The sequence below is a fragment of the Macrobrachium rosenbergii genome, chromosome 21 (assembly GCF_040412425.1).
Source record: "Macrobrachium rosenbergii isolate ZJJX-2024 chromosome 21, ASM4041242v1, whole genome shotgun sequence".
NCBI classification, from domain to species: domain Eukaryota; kingdom Metazoa; phylum Arthropoda; class Malacostraca; order Decapoda; family Palaemonidae; genus Macrobrachium; species Macrobrachium rosenbergii.
The window spans coordinates 19112912-19135643 of NC_089761.1; the positions used below are offsets into that span (position 1 = coordinate 19112912).

Consider the following 22732-nt stretch of genomic DNA (forward strand, 5'->3'; position numbering starts at 1 on the left):
GTTGAGACCTTTTTTTTTTTTTAAGGGAATAAGAGAAATATGATAATTCTAGGAAATGTCATGGAATAGTGAAATTTTTTTAAACTAATGCTGAGAGCTTTTTTAAGGCCGTGAGACTTATTTAGATATTTTCATGTAGAGTCAAGAGTAGTTCAGAGGTATTTAAATACTTGAAATTTACTGAACAGTTGTGGCAGAAAAATTGGAAGACTTATTTAAGGCAGGGAAAACTTTCAGAAGGCATTTGGGGCTAAAAGCTTTGGCCAGAGCACTGTGAATTTATTTGAGAGGTCCTTAGTTTGTGAGAAAGAAAATGCATTATTTTTTCCCTTTGAAATCTCGAAAAGATATTTTGGGGGGAGGTCTGTTTTTGGGAGGGTATTATTGTGATGCATAAATTTCGTTTCAGCGAAGTATGATGCGGAGGAATTTCAATAATTGAAAGTAAATTACATTGTAATAATTGCGGACTGCGAACATGACAGAATTATGCACTGGAAGTGTGTGAAAAGTCACCGAGTAAACAGGAATCTTAGAGTTTTGAGACAATTGCTTTTTAAGAATCATGTGGCTTCACAACTGCCATTTTCACTAGATTTTAAGTAATTACTTCAGAGGATTTAGAGATGTGAAGCTCTTTGAGGATAACAGACACAAGCCTTTAGTGGCCACAAGAATAACAAATGAATCTGCTCCACTTATTCCATCTCCGTTCTCACTCTGCGGGACAGATGGCTGTTCTGTCCCGCCAAAGTTTGAAACTCTGCTCCAGAGGGGACGTGTGAATGAAATAAATGCTCTGGAAGCATTTAAAGAGAACCTAACGTTGTGACAGACATGAAAACTCTGTCAAAAGTGTTCAAGGCTTACAAGGCAATATTTTTCATGAGTAATTTGTATTATGTTTGTTAATTATTCCACCTTACCTGCCCTGTAGCTGGAATGAATACTCGAGGCTTCATCAAAAGACACCCAGGTGAAAGTCTGCCAAACACAGGCTATGAACTGTGTTATACTGATTGTCCCATCGTAAAAAAATTATTCTTAAATCTAAATGGAAACGTTCTGTGCTCCTTGAGACAAGTGAACATGATCCTTGATTTTGTGCTCCTGTGGCAAAGATCAAGGCATTCGTTCATAAAAAAAAATCTAATATTTCACTATCACTCATGGACCGCAACTGATCTATTGGAAAAAAATACTTCTTTTAGGAAGTTTCATCTACTTTGTAAAAATCACGTCAAGTCCAATATGACGATGCAGAATGCACGGTGTAACAGTTCCCAGGTGGGGAATGGTTTTAATATGAAAAGCAAATTAAAGTCAAGAAGGTCTTGTGGTTTGTTCAGTGTCGGGAAACAATAGAATAGTCCATGTGTCTCTTCGTCATTCATTTCGGAGGCTATTCTAATTTTCCGTGATATTTGTTCAAGCACAAGTAATTGTGCTGTTTCCTCCGGCAAAATGCGACGTTCTTTTGTGAAATGTGGAACTGTTGCATCGTGCATTTCTTTTCCCAAAAGATACATGAAATAAGACAAGAACCTCGATGATCATCGTACAGGTCATCTTGAAAAGATACAAGTATTATACGTAATATATAGACTTACAACAACGTGTTATTAAGTTACTGCAAAACAAAATTGACATAAACAGCAGGCCAGCTACATAAAGCGTTCGCTATGGTCAGTAATTTTTAGTCTCAAAAAAGAAATGGGGCGAACATGCAGTGGTCCTGCGGTGAATGGGTGGGGCAGGTTAAGTTTCAGTGTTACCAGATATAGAAAATTTCCACTGAGCTTCAGTCTTATGTTTATTGTGATGATCGTCTCTTATGGTTGTTATCCCTTATAGCATTTTGGAAAACTTCCAAGAATCTCGTATAAATTTTATCCCTCATTACATCTTGGAAAACCCGCGAGAATGGGAGATTATTGTTCTAATATTTATAAATTTTTCGTTGCCACTGGGAAATTTATGATATCTGGTAACGCTGAATTACTTGAGAGGTCATTGCGAGAGGGGAAGTTCTCTATGCATACCCTCGATTTGTGTTTTGTCGAGCTGATCCTGCAATGGAAAATGAAGCTAAGGATCATGTTTATAAGAAACAATGACATTCAGAAAGACTCACTAAGACTAGAAATAATGAACTGATGATGGAAGCGAAGGAGAGAAGGAATGTGACAAAACACAACTGACACGTTGCACTTATAATTTAGCATCCACTAGAATTCCCTCTCTTTCTCATTTAATTGTCTGTGAGCAGAAATCTGCTCGTCAGGACCATCTCAGATTTGTGGCCAAGTGAGAGCTGATAACTTCCAAACGGTATCTCCTTTTTTTTTATTCATCTTATTCTTGTGAGTTTCAAAAGTTCAGTATATATTATTGTCTCTACCAGCTTTCACTAAAGTTTACTGTAATAGAACATCATCAAATGCAAAGGTAAGAGAGAGAGAGAAAAAGTGGGACTCTTGCCCACCCGAGGCCCGCGGAGTGCAATTTTCAAGTCTGAAATAGAAATATTACGAGTTACAGGACTCTGTCCTGAAATGCAGCTGTATATGGCGATGATGATGATGTGAGAAAATCGCAATAAAATGAAGACGAAAATGACAATGATCTACAAAACATTGGGAAAATAAATGGAAAGAAAAATATAATAGCTATTGCATGAAACAACTGGACTAAGAGCGCTATCATTAGCAAAAATAAAAAAAAATATATACAAAAATTGATATTTTTTTTTTTATAATACCAACCCTCAATTTGATCTGGTTCAAGACCGCCCTGGAAGAAAACAAATCATGTGATGAAGGTGAATATTCTGGCTACACAAAATAACAAAAACATGTTTGTGAGAAAAATATAAATGCATTTCAACATGTAATGTGATATTCAAGTGTTATAAATGCCATACTTCAAATAATGAACTTGACCGTCCAGGTCAATAAAACAGGTGTGCTCCCAAAAAATGCACATGCTTATATATCAACACTATATACAGTATATATATAATTTATATATATATATATATATATATATATATATATATAGATAGATATATCTTATGTATATATACATTACACACATATATATAGATATATACTGTATATATATGTATATGTATAAAATGTTTAAAATGTTGAGACAAAGACCACGTGGTTGCATAGATCAAACTTACATTAATAGAAATACTGCCTTTAAAAAGAAGTAAGTTGACGAGTTCACAAAATTATATAGAAAAATTATGAAGACAGTTCCGCATTGCAGAGGTGAATACCATAAAGTACTGATCTTACAGGGAGACTTCTAGGCAGTAATGAGGAACTGTGAAGTCTGACCAGCGTAGGATAGAGGTAGTGCTGTCAGACTGAACAGTAGTAGACAAGTTCCACTGCCAGTCAGTGAAGGACACATGAAGATAATGACATAAGAACCCAGGAACTTTAGAATGGATGGCCGTATACTTGTAATTATCAAGCTGATCTTGCCATATGGAATCCACACTGATGACTTGTGAGATTTTATTCCAGGAGTTTTAATAAAAGATGAAAATAAAATTCTTTTCAAAACTATGTTAAAAACTATTTTAAAAAGTTAGGAGTGATTGGTAGGTCAGAGTAATTACCCTTCTTAGGAAATGCCCATTTTAAAGTTTGCTCCCAAGATGAAGTATAATTACATAACACTGGTTAGAATTAGGTGAGAAATATGGTCTATTACTGGGGCTTGTTCATTAACAGACCCTTTGACTTTTTACACTGATTTGAAAGCACACGAACTTTGTGCTCAGAAATGATGAACGTTGTATGGTTGACAACAAGTTGAGCAACAGGCTCAGCTGTTGAAGAATTGTTTAATCATGACATAATGGGAATTAAGTAGCCAATACTGGTGGCTTTTATTAGAGGTGGGAAAGTCATATATCCATCTGCCTGGGAAAGAGGAAAAGCCATATTTACAGAATTTTTAGATGATGGATTTAGCTAAAATCAAGAGGAGACTGCTGAAAAAATTTAAGCCAGAATTATAACCCTTCTCTTTGTAAAGAAGTTCTTTGCACTATGCAGACTATTTTTGCATCTCCCATAAAAATTTGAAAGCAGAAAAAGTCAGTGCAAGATAAGGTTGATAATATGCCCCCTCCAAACACAAGAGACCTATTATCCTAGTCACACTAAGACTGGGATGGAGGAAGAAAGATATCCCACCGTCACCTTCTCCTACGCCTCAGTGATACAGGCTATATCACATTGAGAGGGCCATGCGAACAGAAATAATAAGTTTGCAGGGAACATCAAAAATGAAAGTTTAGCTGGATAAAGTGCAATAGAGAGCGGGAATGGGTGGAGCAGGTGCAGTAGTAGAGGATCACACAACAAGGTTGGGTCCAGAAGAGCCCAAAGAAGTTGCTGTAAAGCGAGAAATAGTTCCCAGCATTAAAATAAAAGAAAAGTCAAGAATGTTAGCTGTTTGGTCGTGTTCGTCTGAAATTCATGTACCCCTTTCGATGTTGAGTTGCAGACCGTTCAGATAAAATCAAAGAACTTCCCAGCCACAAGTCAGTCTTGGGAGAACTGTGCTTGGTGAGATGCAGCTAGTTCCTGGGGTGGTGCATAAATCACATCCCTCATGAAGAAAAAAAAACTAGTAAAAATGCACCGAAGTTTCTTCGGCGCAATCGAGTTTTCTGTACAGCGTATAATCAAGGCCGTCGAAAATAGATCCATCTTTCGGTGGTCTCAGTATAATGCTGTATGAGCCGCGGCCCATGGAACTATAACCAGGGCCCAGTGGTGGCCTGTCTTATATCGTTGCCAGACGCACAATTATGGCTAACTTTAACCTTAAATGAAATAACTGTTGAAGCTAGAGGGTTGCAATTTGGTAAGTTTGGTGATTGGAGGGTGGATGATCAACATAGCAATTTGCAGCCCTCTAGCATCAGTAGTTTTTAAGATCTGAGCGCGGACAGAAAAAGCGCGGACGGACAGACAAAGCCGGCACAATAGTTTTCTTTACAGAAATCTAAAAAGGTATTGAAAAGTGTGTAAATTTGTGTCACATGATATCAAAATGTGGATATCCAAAGTCCAGTAGCCAAGCAACAAGCACCGCTATTTACACAGTGACTTCGCCTTCATAGTGGAAACGGCATAGTGGGAGATAGTGAAAGATTCTAAGAATTACTCCTTGACAGAAGAGTAATTAAGAGGGGAAAATGCCAAGGATAGAAGAGAACAGGTGACTCTTGACAGAGAGGAGATTGAGAGAAAGGCTGCGATTATTAGGGTAACGAATGGCAAAGGTGTAAGTCTGACACTTTCACTCCAGCAGACTTTTCGCACGCCGCTGTGTCGAGTAGGGTGAATTTATCTATATTTGAGGGCCACAACGCCCAGTTGAAAAATGGCAAAGTAGAGCAGTTTTCCAAAGAAAAAGCTGAGATGCGAGGGAATAAGAGTATCAGTGTTAGCACAGTAAAAGAAAGTCAAGGGAGGTAGGTGTAAGAAGACATTTTTAGAACAGTATACAAGAAGTATATTTGCGCCTCGCATCTCGGCAAGTAGAAAAGGAGTGATCTATTAGCAGAGTGAAAAGAGTGTAAAAAGCAATAGAAACGTCAGTAGTGCTTCTCTCTCTCTCTCTCTCTCTCTCTCTCTCTCTCTCTCTCTCTCTCTCTTAGTTCCTCATTAGATGGATTAGTATCGTTCTCGGCTAGCACTCTGCTGGGCCCGCGTTCGATTCTCCTACCGGCCAGTGAAGAATTAGAGGAATTTATTTCTGGTGATAGAAATTCATTTCTCGGTATAATGTGGTTCGGATTCCACAATGTAGGTCCCGTTGCTAGGCTAATGAAGAATTAGAGGAATTTATTTCTGGTGATAGAAATTCATTTCTCGGTATAATGTGGTTCGGATTCCACAATAAGATGTAGGTCCCGTTGCTAGGTAACCAATTGGTTCTTAGCCACGTAAAATAAATCTAGTCCTTCGGGCCAGCCCTAGGAGAGATGTTAATCAGCTCAGTGGTCTGGTTAAAAAGGCGTATATAACCCCCTCTCTCTCTATCTCTCTCTCCTCTCTCTCTCTCTCTCTCTCTCTCTCTCTCAATACCGTGCTTAGAATGAATAAGCTTCAGAGTAGTCTATTAATCAACACGCAAAAGGTTTACGTGAGATTCTGGTTCAATTTGTTCGTGTCGTAAACATCTCTTACGCTGCTCAGTGCAAGTGCGCATGTCCTAGATCTATGTGTTATAAGAGTGCGCTTGCTTGTAATAGCAAGGAATCACGATTTTGTGATATAGAGAAGAATATTTATAGACTCAGAAAGTTTGTTATCCAAAGCTATGTCCAGTTTACCATTGATTTAGTCAGTGTCCGTTAGATATAATCATATCTCAAATGTGACATAAATAAATGTAAAATCTACAGGAATTTGTCTCGACGCATATCTAATAGTTAATCAAAATTTGTACTCTGTGAAATATTTGCATTATTTAAAAATACAGTGGTACCAATAATAGGACGTTTTAATAGCTTTGCAACTCAACATTTATGCATGAAATGTAAAAATGTTTTAAGCTACATATTAAAGAACTAAATTTTTTATTATACTGGCCATTTATAAAAATCAGCATGCAGACAGGAGCCACGAAGTATAATTTATAAGTTTTATGGGATTAGGTATATATATATGTGTGTGTGTGTATATATCCTTTACTTCTACATTTTGACGTTTTTATGGGCACCTTATGTTTGCTGGAATTCTGTTTTAACAGAAAATATGTCACAGTCATATTTGTAATATATATATATATGTATGTATATATATACTATATATTTATATATATATATATATATATATATCTATAATGTATGTCTATATATATATATATATATATATATATATATATATATATATATATATATATATATATATATATATATATAGGAACTTAGAATATCTCATTATTATTATTATTATTATTATTATTATTATTATTATTATTATTATTATTTATGAAGTCATCCACATAACCTCCACTTTGTGTATTGTTCCGAACCTTCGCTTCCGACTCCATGATTGAGAGAGCATGATTCAGGCGCGCCAACCATTCCGGAAAGGTCCTATGAGTCATGGCGGGTTTGTTTACACGCCTCTTGTTTACGTCTGGTATAGTTAACATACGCTGCGTTGTTTACGCCGGTTATCAGCGCTTTCCTTAACTAGATTCGTGATTGTTTGTACGCGCGACTTTATGACAGATGAGAGGACTTGCTATAACGAATAGCAGTGGAGCTATTTTGAGTCTTCTCAGTGATGACGTCACGCATACGCCTGCATGTATATGTAACTTACGTTTATACGCTCTTGCGTTATCTTATTGGGACAGTATATTTGTGGTTGTATACGTGATGACAGTCTTGCATAAGTATACACAAATTCAGTGTGTGTGTGTGTGAGTTTGTGTGCGTGTGTGTGTGTTTATATTTATTCGGAATATGTTGACATATGCATACAAGCGAAAATCAGCATATATGTGCTTAATGTGTGAGCACAATTATGCGCTGAGGTGATCTGTAAATCTCCCTTTACCTTTATTGATGCAGAGTAACTTATCCTCTGCTATGGGAATTTTATTTCCTTCCTGCAACGTTTCGTCACAATAAGAATAATATGGCCCGTCTCTCGTGCTAATTAGCCTGAGATTTTTAAATCGTATGAAAAATGTCAATGTTTGTCGAAAAATAGTCTGACTTCTTCAGAGTTGTCTAAATTCCAAGCAGAATTCTTGAGGTTTTAATCATCATCCAATTTCGTGAAGACTCCTGTGCCATTTTGTGTTAGTGTTGCATTACTTTTTAAAATTGAATGCCCAACATTTGTCCTTTTTTTGAACTAGCATGGATTTTTGTGGATGGGGGCTGGGTATGGGTGGGGAGGGATTTCCGAATGTTTTGCCTTTTCTCATTCTGCACCTTGAGTTTTTTTTTAATGTCGTTGGCATCCTGCTACCCACATGTAGTCAAGTGGTTTATAAGTAATCAGTAAATGCAATGATCATGTTTTTTGTTTTTATAATTAACCGGCAGTTCTTCCATCCCCTTCGTCGCTTAACCGACTGTTTTTCACAGGCCATTCGTCCGTTTATTTATTTCTTCATTATTCATATAAGCAATTTCTGTATCATCCTTACTATCCCATATTTTTTCGTCCGAGGTTAATGGTGATTTGTTCGTTGTTCAGCTCAAACATTCGTGGTGCAATAAATGAATTCCCAGACACAGGAAGTACGTTTGTCTCATTGTTTTTGTTAGGAATATATAATATATATATGTATATATATATATATATATATATATATATATATATATATATATATATATATATATATATATATATATATATATATATATATATATATAGAAGAGAGAGAGAGAGAGAGAGAGAGAGAGAGAGAGAGAGAGAGAGAGAGAGAGAGAGAGAGAGAGAGAGAGAGAGAGAGAGGGGACAAGCATAAACAGCGAATCATTATACATTACCAATTGTCTTATTAGGCTATATTATCACTTCAGTTCCTCCATTGTTTAAATTACCGTACCCTTTAATTACCATCCTGATATTGCTCGCTATTCCTTGTATGTTGAATGTAGAAGTCTTCTACTTGTACTTTCATCAAAGTCGACAAAAAAAAAAAAAAACAGCGAGAGATGGACAGGCATACACAAAACACTAAAATTGCTTTTATAAATACTCTTACAAAGATAGGTTGCGTTTTGTACGTGTTTGCCCTTTGTGTGTGTGTGTGTGTGTGCCAGAAAGTGAGTACTTATGTAAAAATTTGAAAACCAGCTGCATTTGTCAACGCCACAGAAAAAAATTTAAAATATCAAAGAATAAAACAGACATTAATTCCTTGTATTCACGAACACTTCTAAGACGGCGAGTTTTTGTAGTGTGTACGTGTTTGTGTGTATGTGTATGTGCGTCGTCGTTTGTACACTTGCATGTATACATATAAACGACCAACTTAAAGTTTTATTTAAAAAAAAATGGCTGCATTTTCCATCACCAAAGAAAAGATACAAAAAAAAAAAATGTCATTTTATAAAAGCAACGTTGGCTGTTTGCATTCATAAACATTCTCATGTCAGGCTGAATTTGTGCACGTGTCTATGTGCGTTTTTATGTGGACGTGTGTGTAATCGTATGTGACGACTCTTAAAATATAGGAAAACATCTGTCTTCATAATATTTAATAGTTCCGTACTTGTGTGTGCCTGTGTGCGGTCGCCTGTGGGCGCATGCGCGCGTGTGGATGTGGATGTGTATTCGTAAGTGACTGCCAATTGCACCGGGTAAATCATTTAGCCTAAAACTCTCCAGGAAGTGTCAGATCTATTGTAAACATTAGCTTATCTTCTTAACACGCTGAAGGCGGTAAAATCAACAGGGAAAATTCAGAGAAGAAGTTTTCCTTATTCCTTTGATCGATTTCTCTTTCAATCTTTAGTTTCTTGAAGACATTCGTGACTTATGGTGGAAGTAAATAAAATGGGATTTGGCTTATATAGGTAAATGAAATTGAAATGACATATTACTATCTCTCCTCTCTCTCTCTCTCTCTTTCTCTCTCTGCCCACACACGCACATATATACTTAAAGATCACAGAATGTTTGCACGTTATTTGATCTTCTCCAGCTAGATGCTTAAAAGGAAATGGGAGATTGTCTAGTACTATCGTGTATAATAGTAATTTTCAGTGCTTCAGATGACACTCTCAACACGTTTTCAGTCCATGCTGCTACGCACCACAGTCGGCTAAACATCAGGTACCTAATTCACTTCCTAAGCTCAACCTGAACAGGGCCACGCCTGAAAATATACTATATAACTATATATTATATATATATATATATATATATGTATATATATATATATATCTATATATATCTATATATATATATATATATATATATATATATATATATATATATATATATATATATATATATATAAAGGGCACTGAATGCTAATATGCAACTAGAAATCAAGAGTTATTTCTCCGAAGTAGGAAATTTAAATCACAGTGATCATCATTAATTCAGTGTTTCTTAAATCTTGATCCGTATATATGTCTGTGTTCGAGGAGGAGAGTGCAAAGATATTTATTGCAACGTCCTCCCAATCATTTTCCGCGAAGTTATCATTAGATAAGGAAGAGAGAGAGAGAGAGAGAGAGAGAGAGAGAGAGAGAGAGAGAGAGAGAGAGAAGGAATATAAATGGAAGCTGATTCATATCTTATTAAAGGTTTCGTAGTAAAGATGTCCATTACCGCCTTCATTAGCTTTGGAGAGAGAGAGAGAGAGAGAGAGAGAGAGAGAGAGAGAGAGAGAGAGAGAGAGATGTAAGCAACCCTTCTCTCCCTTTCCTTCGCGTTTGTGCTAATGAGGTACATATTTCAATCCAAGACGTTTTCAAGAAACAATTTTTCACTCTTTTGAAAAAATTATCATGTAGGGAAATATAGTTAAATAATAAGGGAGGAACAATCTTTTATATGTATGTGTGTGTGTGAAGATAAAAAGGCCCTTTAAACGCTATTTGAACGTTGCAACGTTCAAATAGTGTTTTATGGCCTTTTATCTTCATATTATACTAATAGTATGACAGTAAAGACATTCATAATATATATATATATATATATATATATATATATATATATATATATATATATATATATATATATATATATATATATATATATATATATTTGAAAGATTGCTCCTTCATTATTAGTAAATTATTTCCTATACTATATAATTTTTCAGTGAAAAACTTTTTTGAAGACGTCATGGATTAGAATATGTCCTCATTACCATACACACACATGTACATATATATATATATATATATATATATATATATATATATATATATATATATATATATATATTTGTTTTAATGTGCTTTATATATATATATATATATATATATATATATATATATATATATATATATATATATTTTTATATATATATATATATATATATATATATATATATATATATATATATATATATATATATATATATATATAGGATGGTGGTAAAACTTAATTTGCGTGAGAAACAACTGTACATCTAATAAAATACGATTTTATGCTTCACATGTTAAGCCAATTCATTTCTCCCCATGCAACACGAGCGAGAAACGTGTACTCATGTCTGTGACGTAAGCTTTCAGACTTCGGAAGGTGTTTACTCTCGAGGTAAAAACAGTTTTAGCCGCAGCAGTAAACAACTTTTCTCTTTAAGGGATTTCCCTCGAAAAGCAGTTTTATGACTCGCCCTAATAGGAAACCGGTTTTGGTAGCAAACAATTTTATAAATGGATTTCCTGTTGCAAATCCCTCTATAACTCAGAGTGGTACAACAGCTTGGTGTGACGTCTCGTAACCTTCACCTGATATCGTCTGTCAAAGATTTATATATATCAGGATTTCATCTCGCGTGTAGGATTAGTTGAGAAGGTATCCTTGAATTTCTCTTGCTAGTAGGATACTTTTAGAATTTATGGTTGGGTTTATTCTTTTTAGTAGGATTAATTTATAACGCTTCCTAGGATTGCATCTTGCCAATAGGAGCATTTTAAAATGCATCCTGTATCTAGTCTAGTTTGGAGGGTTATTTTAAAATGTATCCTTGGGATATCGTTTTGTCTGTGTGACTATTTTAGATGTGTCTTTGGAATTTCGTCTTGCATTAGCATTATTTGAAAAGTATTCCTGGATATTATCTAGTTAATCTCATCATCATAGCAGGACAAGGACGTCCAATGATCGCCAGGCTACAAATTCCTCCTCTTTCTTTGGCTTTCTCTGAGTTCTATAACCTCCTCCTTTTCAAGAAGCGGACTTGCTGTGTCTCTTAGGATTGGATACTGCTTGTCTATCCTTTTCATCCTCTTGTTTTAGATTAATCCTTCACAGTAATAATAATAATAATAATAATAATAATAATAATAATAATAATAATAATAATAATAATAATTTGTGTAAAGTTTTTCATCCCATTAGAAATCTTAAACGAATTACTCGTAGACTTAGATATATTTTTTCACAGAACCCCCAGTATTTGACTGATCATGAATACACATACACGCGTGCAAGAGCAGGCACAAATGCATGCTCACACATATCCATATGCTTCAAATCACCTGAACTTTTGATGTGTATATGCAAATGTATGATAAAGGGAAAGATGAAGCTAGTCAGGATTCATAACTTGTGTTTTAATTTTTCATTGTATGTATATATATATATATATATATATATATATATATATATATATATATATATATATATATATATATATATATATATATATATATATTTGTATATATATGTAATACATATGTATGTGTGTATAAAAGTGCGATGTTGGAAATATGATAGAAAATGAATATTATAGAATCCAATGGCGCAATAAAAGAATGATAAGAACACAGCAAGAATGAGATAAATACTTAGAGAATAAATCACCATCCATTATTTTTATGTCAAGGTAACAGCCAAATCTAGCCCCAAAAAATAGATTAATAGAAATTGACGATCGTATAATAAGATAAATAAAAAATGACCAATGAAATATGGGTAAATATTGAGATAAACTTTGTACATTTCTAAATAAAGCACATATCTTTATTGGCCACGAATATTTGTTTAATAATATTCCAGTGTTAATTGCCGGAGACCCATTTTTATTCCGTCGTTGCCAACACCAACACCTCGGGAAAATCAAACCATTAATTGCCAAATGGGCAACTCAGGGCATCAAAGCGCTTGTATGCCTGTATGCTTAGCCAAACGAAGTGCAGCGGAAAAAGGAACGTTTGTGAATTAATGCCAAGCCCAGTCACGACTGCCTGAGGAGAGAGAGAGAGAGAGAGAGAGAGAGAGATAGAGAATGGAAATATTGTGATTGGCACTAAGTTTGCATCTCCAGCACGGATATAGAATCCCCCAATAAAGATGAAAGCCTTCAAGATAAATGAGGAATATCTATCAGATATAGAACTGTCTGGGTATATTTGAAAGATTTCACAAGGAAATGAGGAATATCGATGTGTTATAGAAATTATTTGGTAGAGCTTTATGAAGGCGTCAGAATGAGTTGGGAATATTTATTTGTCGTTGAAGGTTATGAATTTTATATATATATATATATATATATATATATATATATATATATATATATATATATATTATATATATATATATATATATTATATATATATATATGCATATATATTAATTCAAGTATATAATTACTGGAAACTAATATTCCAAAGATAATAATTCAATTAGGGTCAGTGAATAAGTCAGACTGTGATTAATATTCATTCAGATTCTTGAATAGTGCAATTCAGGGGTCCAACTTCGGGGAGGTCCTTGTCCTAGTCTGTGAGTCACAGAATCATTTAGCCAGTCAGATATATATATATATATATATATATATATATATATATATATATATATATGTATATATATATATATAAGTAATATAATTTATTAACTTTATCACTTACGCAATTGTTCTGTGCATTAGTACAAATACTAACAAGACCTCATTAAAATTTGATGGTATCTAGCGGAGATATTTATTCAAGAAAGGTTACAAGCTTTCTAGGACTAACAGTCCTAATATGTGAGGATACTTGGCAATGAGGACTGTTAGCCCTAAACAGCTTGTAACTTTTCTTGAATAAATATCACCGCTAGATACCATCCAGTTTTAATGAGGTCCTGTTAGTAATTATATATATATATATATATATATATATATATATATATATATATATATATATATATATATATATATATTATGTATGTATATAGGTATGTTGTTTGCATATTTCAAGTTAATGCATGAATTGATAATGCATTTGAATTTTAGTTAGTGCCCAATCTTGTCCCCCCCACCACCTTTGCTGGTTAGTAGTGTCTTACAGTGCATCCACACTATTAAAACATGTAGTAAACATACTTCGACAACTCACTGTATACATATCACAATAAGTTAGAAAACAACTCGGCGACAGTAAGGAACGAATCTTTGGCAAAAGCTTGATGGTCGTCTGGAGCACTGGTTAGAAGTATCAGTAAGTCGTTGAGTTGTAATCAGCTTGTTTGTTATATGTGCGCAATAAGTTGCTGGTGTGTTTTGTGAAAGCTTTACCAAAGTGTTGAGGCACGTTGATGGAACACTTGCATTACCAGTTCTGCGGAAATGAGTGGCCCACAAGTAGTACCTGTGACAATTATTAGAATATGGAGAAGTAACCAGCAGAGTAAAAAACAAAAACAAAGTGCTGGCATCTCGCAAAATAATTGCAAAGTAAATATTAGGTGGTCTAAGTAAATAAACAAAGCAAAGGGATTGATGATGTAAGTAGAAAGTAGGACAACCGTACGTGACCAAGATGTTTGTTTGCAAAGGCAAGGTGGCGTGACGAAAATAGAAAATGGGAAATTTCCCTGTTTTGGTCTGGCTAGGGGAGAAAGAAAACGGAAGTATTTTATCAGAAATTTTAAAATAGTACAAAGAACGTATAATAGTATGTCAGCGAACCTATATTTTAAACGATTTGAGAATAAATCGTTAAAAATGTATAGGGAGGCAGATAACAGGAAAGAGTTAGGAATGATACCATCCGTGAAATTACGGAAGTTCCACAGGTGGCTGACATAATGCATGATCTAGATCTTGGCATAATGATGGCTGGGAGACGTAGATGTCTGACGGCGTCCTTCCTTCGACACCTGGTTGAATAGTACGTGACAGTGTCAGCTGGCTCCTGGGAACACCCAAGGAGCTGAAAGATTCGGTGCTTCTTGGAAGAAACCTATTAGACGGGAAGCTGGAGAAGAGTGAAGATTTGTAGAAGACGAGACACAGGAACGAAATTGATGGTGGAATTTCACAGAGGCACTGGAGGCTATGATGATGATGTTTATAGTAAGAAATGATTGGTTATGTACGGAGAAAGTAACTGGTAAAGTAGATACGAAAGCTTCGAAATAAGTTGATGCACAACAAATGTACTAAATAATTCAGAGTAAGGGCGTTACTGAGATAGTCTCATGCATGTACAAAAAAAAATGTATTTATCCGAGCTTGGAAATCTGTAATGATCGTAATCAGATTATGATTCTCAACAATTGAACGATGGGAGTGTCGAAAGGTTCATATATGTTTTCGTACCGCTCGGACCCATATAGCGGAATGCAGTTTTAAGTGGTTTTCGTTGGCATCGAGAGAAACGAACCCCGGGGTCCTAAATTGAAAGAAATTGCGGCACTAATGAATCAAATCGTACCAGAGGCGTAGAGCGTAATGGTTTAATCGTACCATCGTTATGACGCCCCCGTTCAAGAAAAATGATTCTTGGTGCGTATGCCCAAATGAAGATGAAATAAGCAGTAAAAGCAGAAATTGCTGTATAACCTGTGTATAAATAAATCAATTCTACCATTGTAAAACTAAACTGATATAATTTTCGCCGATGTAGTACCGTGCAGACATACCCAGCGCATGTTCAACTTAACCAGTCACCTGCCGTCATTCTCCCAATTCTAAGTAATCCACTGGGCCCCCTTTTACACGCACTCAGAGGGCTGTTACTCATCCTTTTTACCCCCCGTTTACCCACGTACGAACCTTACCTAACCCCATAACCTCTATCTACAACGCACATGACCGCCAATACCTAGAGTGTAAAAATAAGCTGGCGGGTAATTTCAGAAGGGGTACTTCGCGGAGCGGCCATGAACCACACCTGCTTGGCCGAATGACTGCAGATTATTCTTCTTTGAAAGCAAATTAGCCTTTAGAAACGAAAAAAAAAAACGTATCCTCTTGAGAGTTTGTGCTGTAGGAATCGAATCGTATGACTTCATTTAGGCATGTTTAATAAGGACAAAATAATTTATGAATAAAGGTATTTTAACAAAAAAAAAAAAAAAAAACAAAGCAAAACGAATTGTAGAGTACATAAAGAAGATAGCGTACTATGTCCGAATTTTTATGCTTACACAATTTTGTATAAGATTAACATTTGAACGTAGTGCCAACGAAAGTACTTCAGTCCTATACGTGATACTGAAATCTCTGTGCATACTGGAACTTCAATCTCGGTTGATGTTTGTAAAATCGAAAAGCTTCGTTGTAAGCTTTTTTTTTCTCTCTGTAGTTTGCTTGAAATGCCTTTGAGTAGAGGCGACAGATATTGAATCCCATTGTTTCAGTTTCTTTTTGGCTGTACTCACTATTTATAATGAAACTTACTGCACCAGGGCAATACACCTTTGGTAAATCATCTCAGATGGATCAAAGAGAGACCGCACAGCATAACCGCTTCTTAACTTCGCTAAGGAAGTTGTGTTATCGGTCCGCTTTGTTGTTGTTGTAGTTATTATTAGAGTAAGCGTTGCACTTGACCTGTGTTGGAAAAAACGTGACCACGATGTACATTATTAAATGGCAAACAATACAGTATATCAGTGTACTTAATAAATATATATATATATATATATATATATATATATATATATATATATATATATATATATATATATATATACATATATATATACATATATATATTCAGGTGCGTCATATATACGAAAAATCTGATATATATTTTAATACAAGCATCCACGCACACAGGTTTGAATATTCCCAACAACACACACACACACACACATATATATATGTGTGTGTGTACATGTGTTTGTGTTGTTGCTGGGAACATTCAAGCCCGTATACCTGGATGCTTGCATTCAGTTTCAATTCATACATCAGTGTGCGTTTCTACACAGGTATACAAACATACATACACACATACACATACATATATATATATATATATATATATATATATATATATATATATATATATATAATATATATATATATATATATATATATATATATATATATATATATATATATATATATATATATATATATATATATATATATATATATGTGTGTGTGTGTGTGTGATATGTGTGTGTATGAAGTAGAAGACGGAGGCGTGAATTGAGATTGGAAACAACTGAACGGCAGTGAAGAGGCATTGATAAACGGTACATCAAAAAAGTCCGTAATATAAGATTTTTGTCATTTAAATGAAAACTTACTTATGAGAAGGTGATGATGATGATAAAGAAATCAAATAGAATTTGCATAGAAACTGTGAAGTAAAAATTTTAAAATGCCTTGCCCAGAATTCTTGGAGATTAAAGGGAACAGGAAACTTGATAAGTAAACGATTGTCGCAACATCAAAGGAACAGAGAGAGAGAGAGAGAGAGAGAGAGAGAGAGAGAGAGAGAGAGAGAAAAGGAAAGCTACTAGTAGACGAAGAAGAGATAAATATATAATGAAGGTGACTTCATAAAATCAAAACTTATCCACGGAAAAAGTAAATGCAAAATAAAATAATCCGATAAAGCAGGAAGAGAGGTATTATTTACTTTTTTATTTTCTCCCGCTCCCAACAGATCGTTCTGTGCCACCCACACCAGAATGATGGGACGCGAGGCGCTAATTCCCTTTCCTTTTATAGAGCATAAATTTATATATTTTTTTATTCGAATCATCTGGCTTGGCTTCAACATCGCTGCTTTAAAAAAAAAATACTTATTATTTGCTCGTGATGGCGAGCTTTACTTCTGAGGGGATTTTCTTTATAGCATATTCAAAATGGGTGATAAAATATTGTTAGCTATAAAATCGACAAGAACGGATAATATTGAGTGGTTGCCTGGAGGAAAAAAAAGGGGTTTATTGAAATTATGGCCCTACTAATATTAGTTAATAGATTCCTGTAATAAGAGAGTCAATAAAAACAGATCACTGATTGTAAATAAATATACAGATTATAAAGATTTGACACTGAAATTCCCGTAGGGAGGTAGTGCCGTCAGTGCATCAAACGGGGTGCACTGTAGGCATTGCTAAAGGTTCTTTGCAGCAGTCCTTTGGGCCCCTAGCTGGAACCCCTTTCATTCCTTTTACTATACCTCCGTTCATATTATCTTTCTTCCATCTTGCTATTCACCCTCTCCTATAACAATTATTGCACATAATGCAACTGAGAGGTCCTCCTGTTACACCCTTCAAACCTTTTACTCTCAGTTTCCCTTCCAGTGTTGAATGGCCTCATAGGTCCCAGCGCTTGGCATTCCATTGACACTTGACACTGAAATAACCAGTTATGTATAAATGAGCGAAATTGCTCTCTCGATGACAGATCTTCAAATCTCTGTCCACATCCACCAAAAGTTAAGGATACAGAGGATGTGGCCCAGTTAATACTCTTTGAAAGCTTCAACAAAATCCGTCCGTCCTTTCTTGAGATATTTGGTTTGTGACGAGAGGGTGTACCCCGTAGGTTTGCTGTTTACCGGATGCTCAAGTCGTTACTAATTTTTATCAGTATATTTCATTCCGTGATATTTTAATTTGCGTTATTTCGATTAAAAGTCTCTCTTTCAGTTTAATTATTGAACTATTATTGTTATCATTATTGCTGTTAAGCGTCATCGTTCAATATTTTTCATTTACTAATTTCGTCCTTATTCTCAGCTAAGTTCATAACTCATTAACCATCATTATTGCATAAAATACCCTCACTTTAATTTCGAGGACCTTCCAGTAAGGGAATTTAGTCATTTTTTTACATTGCATGAGAGAAAAAAGAGAAGAACCGAACTGTTTACAAATTTACAGCACGTCACGCCGAACTGACGAAGTTACGCAAGACGTGTATATACGTCACGCTACTTGCCAACTTTTTGACGTGCCGTGTTGGGGGCGGTGGGAGTGGGGTCAGATGGTGGTGGTTGTTGTCGTGAGAGAAGGGGGGGGGTTCTGGGAAACTACCCCCACCCCCACACAACACCCCTCAATTTTTTCTCTCATTTTTTCATATAATTTAAGGTATTTTTTCTCTCATTTTTTCATATAATTTAAGGTAATATTTCCCTCTCTATTAAGCTCAGAACTTTCTGATCTTTTTTTTCCTTTGACAGTTTTTTCCCCGTGACAGTTTTTTTTTATTCTTTTAAATGAGGAAGAAGATTTCTTATGTGGAGATGAATCACAAACGCACAAACTTGATGAAAAAAGTGGGTTTGTGTGGGTTTGTTTTATAGGACGCTGCTGCGTTTGCCTTTAACATAAAATGGCGGTGTCGTAGATCATTCTGTTTAATTTCCTTCAACTTTTTCTTTATTATTTTCAACAGCGTCATGAGCCTGTCCAGTGTGTCAGGTGTCCCGTCAGTCTTCTTTGGTTTTTGTAGTCTTTGTGAAAGTCGTAACATAAACAGTTATTCCTTGCTTATTTGTGCTTCTTTATTTTGATAGAATTTATATACATATATAAACATATATATTTATATATTATACATACACATACACACACACACACACACACACACACTGGCTTCTATATATATATATATATATATATATATATATATATAGTATATATATCTTCAAAACAACGGCAAAACAACAAGATCTTGCCTTTATTATAAGGCATTTTCAAATAAACTACATAAATTCAACAAAAGATAGCTAAGAACACGAGGTCCGATTTATCCTGACATATAATTCTTCTCTTGTCTGGCCAAAATAAAATGAACCACAGTCAATTAATGGGATGGTATTAACAATATTGCTACTCAGTTGGCTACTGTTTCTTATAAGCATATTTTTACAGTGTTATTATATGAAAGGATTACATTTACATTGAATATTTTCAGCTTTCATTTGATGGGCTGGAAGCCGATAAAAAAGGCAAACAAATACTTTAATATTTAGGTAATTATGGCTTTTTGTCACATTTATTAAACGTCTTCACTGTTTTATTGTGTCAAGGGTCCAAAACTTGAGCTGGATTATTTCTGTAGTGGCGTAGTAACAAGATGTAAAAATATTGTTTCCTTAAATCTCTTAATGCAGCTAACAAATGAAAATAATGCAGATTTAATCCCAGGTCCATATTGACATATCTTCGTGGCATGAAGATTATATTAATAAGTCTGTACATGTTCAAAGGAGATTTAAAAGAGAATCAAAAGAATCTCAGTAACCTTTGTCAATGTCCTTTGCCTCTTCTGTGTTTATTCAGTAGCGTAAGTCAACCGTAGACGCCTTTTATTCAAGTGACGAGCAACACCAAATGTGATGAGTTTTTTGTGTAATGAATTAGTTAAAAAAAAACACCCTTTAACTGTAGTTGTTTGTTATATCAAGTTTTCGTTATGATTCTTTTGTTTCATTGTATGTAGTTTGCTTGAAAATTCCTTAGAGTAGAGGCGAAAGATCTGGCACTATATTGTTTCAGCTTCCTCTTGTTCATAAATAATCATATATATATATATATATATATATATATATATATATATATATATATATATATATATATATTATATATATATATAATATATATAAATAATATATGTGTATGTATATGTATATATATACATATACATACACACACATATGTGTGTGTATATATATGTATTTGTTAGGGTACATGAGTGTTTATAATTCATCAAGTAGGCTACTTATTTGCCTTGTTTTGTTTCACATCGAAAGAAACAGACAATTAGAATCTAATAATGTACTCTGTGTGAATATATCGCCACCACCTGTTCCATACTGTTTAGAAATAAACCCAACTTTACATCTCTCTCTCTCTCTCTCTCTCTCTCTCTCTCTCTCTCTCTCTCTCTCTCTCTCACAGAAAAAAAAGCAAGACCTATTTCTTATTTATGCTGGTGAATCACGGTGACGTCAAACCACACGACCCCATAAACGGCGAAATTCTAATTATGATTCAACAGACCCAAAAAATGAATCAAAGTCAATGGCCCCCCGGCGCAAATGACAAGACAAGTGTTCGAGTCGTTCATTCGTGAGGCAGTTGTTTGCTGATATTGTCTTCACCTGGCCGATAAACTACCTCAGGGCTGCTTAATTAACTAAATTATCTAACTTCAAATGAAGGGAAAAGAGTGGCAGACGCAGATTTGGTATTCTCTTTGCTCCTTGGTTTTTCCACGGTCTTGAATTTTACTTCCTTTTTTTTGTGTGTGCTTTTTGCTGTGTGATGACCTGTGTTTAATAATGTATACCTTTGTAATTAGAGCTTTGACAGGTAACGCGAGTTAGTGTAAGTGGTCAGTACTGGATCAGTGTAAGTGGTGAATAGGTTGGACTCAATGAATTTAGTAGGGAAAATGGAATAACGTGAATATGGAAAACAGTGTGACGGTTTTGTTTGTCACTCCAGATTTTAGGTTTAATAGACATTCTCTCTCTCTCTCTCTCTCTCTCTCTCTCTCTCTCTCTCTCTCTCTCTCTCTCTCTCAATCACACACACACACACACACAACGTAACAACAAACTTGAGAGCCAAAATCTAGTAAGATTACAATTACTTTAGTATTTAGGATAATTTTAGAGTTTCTGATTTTCTCATAACTCTCTCTCTCTCTCTCTCTCTCTCTCTCTCTCTCTCTCTCTCTCTCTGTGTGTGTGTGTGTGTGTGTGTGTGTATAAGCGGCACGAGTCTTCATCCCCGGGTAACCTAAATCATTTGACACCTCCCCCGTAATTGGCAAATTTAGAGACCCGGAAAAAAAAAAACAAGATAAAAACTAAAATTGATAGAAGGCGACCTGTCAAACGTCGACAGCGCCCATTAGGATTCGGGACTCCTATTTAGGAAGCTTATAATATTTTGCTGATTTTTATAAAAACATTTAAGCCTCAAGCGGATGCAGTTTGAAGAGGAGAGATTGTATTTTTTCAAGTTAGGTGTATGTTGAGCATATATATATATATATACAAAGCAGAATATATATATATATATATATATATATATATATATATATATGTATATATGTGTGTGTGTGTGTGTGTGTGTGTGTGTGTGTGTGTGTGTGTGTGTGTGTGTGTGTGTGTTTTGAGAGAGTATTCATAAAAAGTTTTCATGAGTTTATCATAAAGACGTGAACTTATGGATATGAGCCACACACACACACACACACACAGAGAGAGAGAGAGAGAGAGAGAGAGAGAGAGAGAGAGAGAGAGAGAGAGGAAGTGGGTGGTGGTGATCAAGCGCTGAAGACAAAACAAAAGTTTAACGGCTTTCGAAATGGTTTTCGTTGCTGGATGGCAACAGGCAAACGTCATCATTTTAGAGCAAACGACTTGCCAACTGCTGCTAAGAATTCGTTGGAGGCTGAACAGAAAATGGTGGACAGGAAACGGTGAACAGAAAATGGTGAACAGAAAATGGTGAACAGAAATGGTGAACAGAAAATGGTGGACAGAAATGGTGAAAAGAAAATGGTGAACAGAAATGGTGAACAGAAAATGGTGGACAGAGCAGTGAACAGTGAAGCAGGTGAGAGGGGGTGAACGGGGACATAGCCGATACACCTCGAACCATGACGCAACGGTTGTCACCTGAAACAAACACGATTAAAGAGAGAAAGAAGGAGAAGGTGACAGAGAGTACAGGACAGAATCAGAGCAGACGGCGTGCATGGAGTGGGATAGTGTTGCCCATGTCGCGGTAACTGGACTTAGTTTTTCCAAGTCCAAGTTTGGACTTAACATATTTCAGTT

At 35.1% G+C, this 22732-nt stretch overlaps 1 protein-coding gene across 4 annotated transcripts in view; it reads right to left on the reverse strand.

Annotated features, from left to right (window-relative positions):
* Positions 1–22732, reverse strand: part of LOC136849741 (troponin C, isotype gamma-like) — a 53175-nt gene that overhangs the window by 5868 nt on the left and 24575 nt on the right. For 2 of the 4 annotated variants that reach the window (XM_067123125.1, XM_067123128.1), the window contains exon 2: positions 2043–2070. In XM_067123125.1, the coding sequence (XP_066979226.1) occupies positions 2043–2070 (28 nt within the window). Of the gene's footprint in view, positions 1–2042; positions 2071–2765; positions 2794–22732 lie in introns of all 4 variants that reach the window. The other 2 variants (XM_067123129.1, XM_067123127.1) reach the window with 1 other exon arrangement.